Here is an 8,637-nt window from a genome sequence, read left to right as displayed (position 1 = left end):
CTGTGTGATTCTGTGATTCTGTGATTTGGTTGTGTGTCCTCTTTACCTTAGGTGATGGACAGCTAACTTAGTTATTTGGCATACAGATACTTGATTCAGTGATGCAAAAAGGCAAGATTGTGAGGTGCAGAAGTGGAGGCATTGGTAGATAACGTGGGATTTACAGGAAGTGTTGGGGAGGAGTGTGATCACACGCAGAGAGGCAAAACAAGGTTTTCTGTGTAGGTAGGTAAAAGCCCCTGTGATGGTGTTTTCTGAAATGCCCCTGCTGTCACACTCAGGGAAATACAGGGTCAGACAGAGTCTTACTATGTAGCTGGTAGTGCGCTATAGGAGGAAAGTGTTCAGAGTCCTTGGGAACTACAGAAACGTGAAACAGAGGGAGCTTGTATGGAGAGGAAAAACTTCATCTGGAGAAAATCAAAACCAGGCTTCTGGCACTTAAAACTGAAAAGCTTTTGTAGGGGAGTCTTTAACAGCTTCTTAAAGAGGCAGAGTGTCAGGTGTGGAAGAGCTTGCAGTTTGGGATGATGCATTTCCTTGGGGTGAGGTTGTCAGAACTGCGTGCCTTTGAACAAGTGTCAGGATTGAGAAGGGCAGAATGTAGTGGAAATGGCAACGTAGTAGTTTGAACAAGTTAGCCCTATTTCGATAGGGTTTGCGAGGGGGAGGGAGGAGAAAAGGGGGTCTAGACAAAAGCATGTGTACTTCTACAGTCAGACCTGGAAAGTACAACAGAGAACTGGAATAACAGATTTGATATGGGAATGCTTATCCAAAAGGCTTATTAGTCCTGTCAGTGGGACCTTCTAATACTAGGGCACAAATTACATCGGAAGGATGGAATAGCTCAGCCCAAGGGAGAAGTGACAGTATGTGTTGAAGAAAACTTTAGTGTCAAATCTGCTTCCTGGCGGCTTTTGTCCGTAAAAAGCATCTGGATTGAAATCCCAGCCCTGTAGAGAACAACCGGCCTGGTTTCTGACCACCCAGTGTGATGGAGGGATTGACTGCTCTGATGAGGAAAATCAGTGGAACAGCAAGGACTGGATAAAACGGCGAAAGGAAGAATTACTCACCCTGATGTAGGTTGAATCGCATGCGTTGGGGTGTGACGCCAAGTGCCATTGTTTAGGTGCCACAAATGATGACTTCTCAGAGCCGCTACTCGTAGAACCCCTGTAAAAACCAGCACTACGTGGCTAGATCTGGAGCAGTGCTCAGGTAATTGGATTCAGATGTTGCTTTAGAACAGCCAGACTGTTCTAGAAACTGGAGTTTTAATATTCTTGCAGGAATAATAAAAGTCAAAGAAACTACTGATTTGTTTAATTTCAGAAGGGGGGAATTACATAAGTTCAGGAGGCTCATTAATTCACATATGGATTAAATAGAATAAGAAACAGAATAAGGCAGAAAAAAAAAGAGTTTGAGAAACAGCTTGCAAAGGAGATAAACCCAGCCATAAATTCTTTTCTTCTTCTGGTATGCTAGAGTGGAGCAGGGAGAAATGACTGCCAACAGGAGATATGAAAGAACACCTACAGAAAGTAAAACTTTAATTAAAAACTTAACTATTTGTGTGACCTATGCGCACTATGGAGGCACTCTGGTGGATTTTCATGGAAAATGGTGACATGATAAGCATATCAAAAACTTTGAATGAAGTATTCTACTGAGCTGTAATGGCAGGCTCAGAGACAGAATCTTTCTCTATGGGGAGAATCATTGGAGATCATTCATATGCCAAAAGAATTTGCTTTAGAGAACATCAGCAACATGAACAATGTTTAAGTGCTATGATTTGATCATATACACCTGAGCATTAAATTTGAATCTGAAATTGCTGAAGTCTTAACTGGGGTGCGTTAACCTATCACATAACTGCTCCTTTCAAGGGAAATGAAAGTTTGCCAGTATTTTAAGATTTTTTTGAGGGAGATACAGGCAGCTAAAACAAAACAAAAGGAAGCTGACTATAAAGAATTGCAGAAGGATCTCTGTTTTGAAAGACTACCCAGTCAAAGTAAGATTTGAAATTTTGTGTTGGTAGATGCAAAGGAACATAATGGATTCTAACTTCATGTACACATTGATGGGTTTCTACTTAGGTATTTCTAGCCAATAATTCCTACTTAGGAAAGTGATCTGGGAGTTATACTCAGTTATTCTTGAGAAAGTCAGCTCCTAATGTAGAATTACAGAATCATTTTGGTTCGAAAAGACACTTAAGATCTAGTCCAACCATTGCTATCTTGAAAAGCAATGAGCTATTTAGACAAGAAAGAAGACACCACTAGTGTATGGTTGTGTGTATCACAACTGTGATTTGACCATATCTTGAACCTGATGTACAGTCTGCTTTTGTCTCCTTTCCATTACCCAAACAAGATGTGACTAAACTGTTGTAAGATGCGTATTCTTTACAAGGAAGAATTAGAGTAGGATGCATTAGTTGAGAAGAGTGTTGTTCGAATATATCCTAAGTTCTGTAAAAGTACAAGTACCACCGAGAAAGTTGTTGGAGAAGGAATGGATATTTATTCACTTAACAACCTGTTCCCTGGTTGACATCTGACATGGGGTAGCATCGGTGCACAGACATTGGCTAGGTGGACATTTGGCCTGACCCACTGCAGCCTTTTTAATGTAGTGCAGGGAAAAAGAGCTCCTGCACCAACTGTGTGCCCCTGTAATACATGTGCTGTGTCACTTGCTAGGGTAACGTGCTCTGAGTAACCAGGAAAACCTCTGCTTCGTGGTCTTCCATGGGAGGCAGCAGTCACTTCTCTGACATTCTCCGTTGTTGCGATTGTTCCCCCAAGTCTGTCAGTTTTACATGGCTAGTGGCATCACAGGTGCAAAGAAAAATCAGAAGATGCCTAAATATTTGTTTCAGTCTCCTTTCCAGAAACCACAAGATGTTACTCTTTCTCTTAAAATGTCATGATCTCTGGAAGATGTTTCTGTTTGATCTCTTCAGTTTGTGGCTCATTTTAGGGTGGTGAGGCATCTTTGCAGTCAGCTTCACCAATGCTCCTAATGTAGAACTGGGAAAACTGTTTGTGTGGTGGGGGTGGGATGTACCTTAGTAACTAGATGTGTGCCTCTCAAAAAATTTATTACATGAGAGTCCAAAAGAGTTCAAAATGCATTGGGCAAACTAAGACAACTGCAGCATTGCTGCCTACCGTGTTATTTTCCAGTTGGTGTGAGGCCAAAAGACATGAATGCTCCTACACAGGCAGCTTTAATCTCCATGCTGAGATCACAGTTACAGAATGGCTGAGGGTGGAAGAAACCTCTTGAGATTATCCAGCCCAACCCCATGCTTGAGCAGGGCCACCTCAAGCAGGTTGCCTATGACCGTGTCCAGTTGGGTTTTGAGCATCTCTGTGGATGGGTACTCCACAACATCTCTGGGCAACCTGTGCCAGTGCTTGACTACACTCACAGTAAAAAGCGTTTTCTTGTGTTCAGATTGAATTTCCAGTTTTTGAAATTTGTGCTTATATGGCTCTGTGCTGTTTAAAAGAGATATGGTGTACATCAGCCTGGACTTAGAGCTATGTGCAGGGCTGAAGCAGTGCAAGATGCCCAGCTGGGGTATGGGGAGCATCGCGGTAGCCATCAGTGACAGGAGTCTGGACGTGCTACTGTTCATACTGCAGCCAGTGTCAGTTTTAATTCATGCTAACTCGGTATATAGCAGGGCTCTGTTTAATTCCAGGGAGAGCTTATTGATTGATTTGCACAATAAGATGTCCAAATGTTTTCATGTGGAAAAGCTATGTTCAATGTGAATTAGCTATCAGGCACATTTTGGTGTCTGGGGACAGCAGTTTTAGGCTCAACTCACAAAAGATGTGCTTCCTGCTGTCAGTTAAAGTGGGAATATCTTGATTTTAATTTTTTTTTTTTTTAGTGTGAGACACTACACTTTTACTTTTCATCTCCTTACTTTGTGTTTAAAGGCACTGGGCATCCCTGTTGTCTCTAGCAGGTATTGAAATCTCTTACTGTTTGCCTCTAATAAGGTGGTGTTTTCATCCAGACTGTCAAAATAAGTGGCTGTTTGAGAGAAGTGATGAATTAAATACTACCTTCAGGTGACTTAACTGCCATTTGTATTTTCACAGTACTTGCTGTAAAAAACTAAAACTGCATTGCTGTCAGTATTTTATAAATCACCATGATGTTCCACGCTTGCCAGGTTTTCTTCATGTGTCTCTTAGAGCAACATGGTGTGTGAAAAGGTTATGTAGAATTCATGGGTGTGTGACATGCTTATGAGGATGGAGGACTTTGTAGCATTGCGTACTAAATGGCAGTGACATGAGCTTGAAATGACAGAATAACTGGAGATAGAACTGCTGTATTTCTTTCTCTTATTTGTAAAGTTCTCATACCTTACGTATTTGTCTGTTTATGTGAGCTGTAATGTAGATTTTCCACATGTTGAAAGCTCTCTTTTTTTCCTTTTTCCACAGGAAAATGGGTCATGCCAGAGGCTTCAAAAACTTAGGGAAATTAACTCTTACTCATTTTTATGAATCCTTTGTAGGAAGAAGAAAAGTTTAGTTACTCTCTGTGATAATAAGGAAGATACCTTTTTTTGCAAGAAGTCCATGTAACCTTTTTCTAATCGGTAACATTGCCTTCTTTTTTTGTTTTTACTAGTTACTGGACAGCCTGCAAAGAGTAAGCGTCCAAAAGAACCTGGGGAAAACAAAATTAAGCCTGTCAACAAAAAAGTAAAACCCAAAGCACCTAAAATAAAGGAGAGAGAATCTGCTGACTCCTCTTTGAAGTCCCAGTCCATACTGACACAGGTGATGGATAAAGGTCGTTTCCAGAAACTGGCTGCTACTTTAAGCCTGTCTGCAGGAGAAAGCATAGAGCTGCGATGTAAGGGGAGTAATGTTACTTGGAATTATCCTTCGTACTTAGACACCTTTAAAGACTCCAGACTCAGGTAAGCTGTTTTTCTTTTTTGGGGGGATGAAAAAAAAACAAAACCCAAACCAGAACTCTTTTTTTTCCCCTTACCACTTTAAACACCGTTGGATTTGTTTGTTTACATATTTACAATCAAGATGTTCCACCTAATGGTTTCTAATGTTGACAAAAAAGGATGAGTGTCTTTCAGATGTCACCAATTACTACCCCGTGACTTGCACTGTGAATACTCCTGTAGCATGTGAACTGGATTTCCTTCAGATGAATCTAAAATAGAAGATGTGGTCCAGCAGGACACCGGTGTGCTCCAGCCACTAATGGGGAACCAGATTAGAGCTAGTCTGAGGTAAAACTCTTAAAATGTGTGAGTGCAGATGTCAGGTACTCATTACCAACTCTTGGTCTATGGAGACCTGCTTCTGGTGGCCTCTACTGGTTGCTAGTGCAGCTACCACCTGAGACACTAAGATTAATTTCCTGTAGCAGCTCAAACCCCCCTCTCTCAACTAGCAAAAAAATACAGCAACCACCATGCTAAGGAGTAAGTGAGGGTAGTCTTTACTTTTCCTGTCAGTTACCTTTGTGTGCAAAAGGGAATTGCAAGGTTTGTGATGTGACAAAGTTTAATGCTGAGGATAGTCACCTTGGGTTTAGGAACAGTTTTTCTTTCATCTGATGACATCTTAATGGAAACTGCGTAACTTATTTTTAGAGCAGGAAGGGGAACTGAGGACTCCATCACTTTCTCTGCCCCATCAGGTGAATGTCTGGTTGCTCTAAACACATCTAACCCAAAAACCCATACATTTGCTTCCCTTCCTAGTTTTTGAGGATAGTACACATAGCTAAATGTTGATGAAATGTAGTGATTTTGCTCTATATCTTGAAGAGATTAAAGGTTGTCTTCCACAGGCATTTTTTTTGCCATGAATAGTGGTTGTTTTTGCTGGTTGTTTTCTGGACTTTTAAGTGTCCATGAAAGACAAGCAGTGACGAGTCTGTGGAGCATGGTGATGAATGTTTGAAGAAAGCTTTAAGGAGCTTTGCTTGGATTACTAGGTGAGAGAGGCACAGAGGTATGAACAAAGGTATCAACTCATATTGTCCTTTTATTCCTAAATTAAGTACAAGTGTGTATACTCTCTGTAAATAACTGAGGTTGTCTGAAACTCAGATCCATTTCACTTATTTACAGGTATGATGCTACCTTAAAGTCACTTCCATTTCATTAATCTTTCAGATATATTCTCCTTTCCACTTCCCATTTTCCAAGGGTTGAAGACTGGCAGTTACACACTGTTCACTAGTAAATCCTTCTGAAATGTGTGAGCCAGCTCTCTGAATATGTATTTGCTTGTCCCGACGGCTGAGGAGTTCAGGAGCTTTACTGGCTGAATAAAACTCTGTAGCTGGTGCAAATGTCATAGTAAATTACAACAGCAAGCCTATTTCTGCCGAGGACTTATCACAGCAATCTCTCTCAAAAGATCTTGTGGCCGATTTAAACAACTGTTGCTTTCTCTTTTGCAAGAAATGTTTTATCTGGATTTATTCCAGTAGGTGGCGTTTATCGGCTGCAGTACAGACCTGGCCTTTCAGCCAGCCAAAGCTGAATGTGGAAAACAGTATCAACAGGGAGCGTGTGTGTGGGATAATATTTTAACCATATAACAAAAGTTATTTACGTCACACAAAATACACACACTAAAAATTTTGACTGGATATAACTTGTCTAACTTGCCTTTCCTTTTAGAAGTATGTTAGGCTTATATTTAAGGGTCTGTACTGAAATATGATGATTTCTGCTTTAGAAAAAACATTTTGAGGTAAGTTATTGAAGCAGTAAGGCTGAGTTAGATTGAATCAACAATTGTAATTGTAAGCAGAAGTTCCTGTAATTAACTAGAGAAATTGAAAACATAGATTAGTAGCACACTTCAGAGTCACAGAATAGTAAAAATTTATGGAGACATTTACCACAGAATCTTGTGTAGCTGTATTTTCACCACATTTTTAGCGTGACTTTGGTAATTATCTCAGGATCTTTGCTGTAGTGCTAATAGGTGCATATGAAACAGTCTGATTTATGGAATGTGAAATATGGAATTTGTATTCTGTGGTTTTAGAAAGCTTTGATTGAATTTAACTGGAAATGTCATAAAGATAGCATGTTATTTAGCTCAGTTGGTAGTGTTTGTAAGGGAACTGGCAGCAGCAGAGGTTATTAACAATGTTACCATCTTTCAAGAGGAGCTTAGATCTTCCTCAAGGCATACTAAAGTTCATGAACCAAGCACTAACTACAATAGACAAATTTTAAAATTTGATGAATATATGATACTATTTTAAAACACAATGCTGAGTATAGGGCAAATGGGAGAAAATCAGAAAAATTATTAGCAAATAACCTACAGCAAAAACATTCAAATGAATGTATGCCCAGTATCTTGTAATGTTATTTGAGTGCTTAAAGACCAAGTATAAGGTAATCCCTTCATTACCAATTGGTGAGGTGTGGAGTGAAACCTGAGCTAACTGACTGGGCTGGCTTTTTTACCTTGGATTTCTATGCTGGTCTTGCTGGAGTTGAGGTACTGCTGGGAACTGCTGGCATCCCCTAACTTTAGCTGCTATGAGAGAAGGCTTTAAGGACCCTGGCATCCAACTGAGTTGCAGTTGTGGGAGGCAGAAGAGACCTTAAGGTTCAGGACAGTGAGGGCATTTGGAGCTCAGATGGTTGTTAACAGCAGAGGTCCCGGGCAGGAGCTGGCAGTGAAGATGTCCACATCGTTCTTCCTTCTGGAAGAAGTGGGTGTTTCGGTTTGCAACTAGTTAAATTTAGCATCCACATAAGTGTATTTCCTAATGGGTGATTGCAAAAAAAAAGTGGGGATAAAAGCCAGATGTTTTGTCTCCACGTTGTGCTTATCTTATTTTTAACTCCTCACCCGTATGGTAAGGAGTTTACAGCAGCCTGGAGAACGATATGACTTTTCTAAGAAAGAAGAGATTATAATTAGAAAAGCCATGTCTGTTGTATTAGTGGCTACTGTTTTTTTTTCTTTGACTTTGTAAATATACTTTACAGCCTGGTAAAGAAAATATTTTTGCTTGCTGCACTAGAGAGTCTCAGTTTATAATAGGTCTATAGCTGTTAACATATGCTAAAATTATCATATGAGGGGAAGGAGATATGCTGAGTGAAAGGAGGACTCTTTGCCTGTTTCTTGTTGAGCTAGAGGAGAAATCCTCTCTTTCCACTCTTCTAACTGGAGGAAATACCAGTGCACGCTGAAATGATTTACTTGGCTTTAAAGACTAGCGTGCTGTGCAGCTCTAGGGAGACAGCTAGAATCACGCAAACTTGGCTCCAGAGTTAAGGACACACACCTGCCTGCTTCAGGACTACGTTATTATTTGTAATGCTCTCTCACCTTGTGCAGCATAAATACACCCTCCAGACACCCTTTTGTCTGAAAATTTTGTGCATTGGCTGAACTGGCCGAAAATCTTAGGGGTATTAAAGGTCAAAAGTAGCTCATGCACTACCAGAACAGAAGGGCTAGAATGCTGTTTTGTAAGACTGCATAACAAATTAATGACTGTAGGCTTACCCAGAAACTGCATCTACAATATATGAGAAGGATCGAAAACTGAGAGATATGAAAGAAAATTAAG

General features: G+C 40.3%; 1 protein-coding gene across 1 annotated transcript in view; it reads left to right on the top strand.

The window, feature by feature from the left end:
• Nucleotides 1-4,680: 4,680 nt before the first annotated feature.
• The window catches only part of PDGFRL (platelet-derived growth factor receptor-like), a gene marked incomplete at its 5' end in the record, with an annotated part of 14,736 nt that continues 10,779 nt past the window's right edge, over nucleotides 4,681-8,637 (top strand). The window contains one exon of the mRNA XM_010184204.1: nucleotides 4,681-4,975. Within this exon, the coding sequence (XP_010182506.1) occupies nucleotides 4,681-4,975 (295 nt within the window). The remainder of the gene's footprint in view (nucleotides 4,976-8,637) is intronic.

The sequence above is a fragment of the Mesitornis unicolor genome, unplaced genomic scaffold (genome assembly GCF_000695765.1).
Source record: "Mesitornis unicolor isolate BGI_N332 unplaced genomic scaffold, ASM69576v1 scaffold14505, whole genome shotgun sequence".
NCBI lineage: Eukaryota > Metazoa > Chordata > Aves > Mesitornithiformes > Mesitornithidae > Mesitornis > Mesitornis unicolor.
Note: the sequence above shows the minus strand (reverse complement) of the source record. Positions and strands in the feature narration are given on the sequence as shown.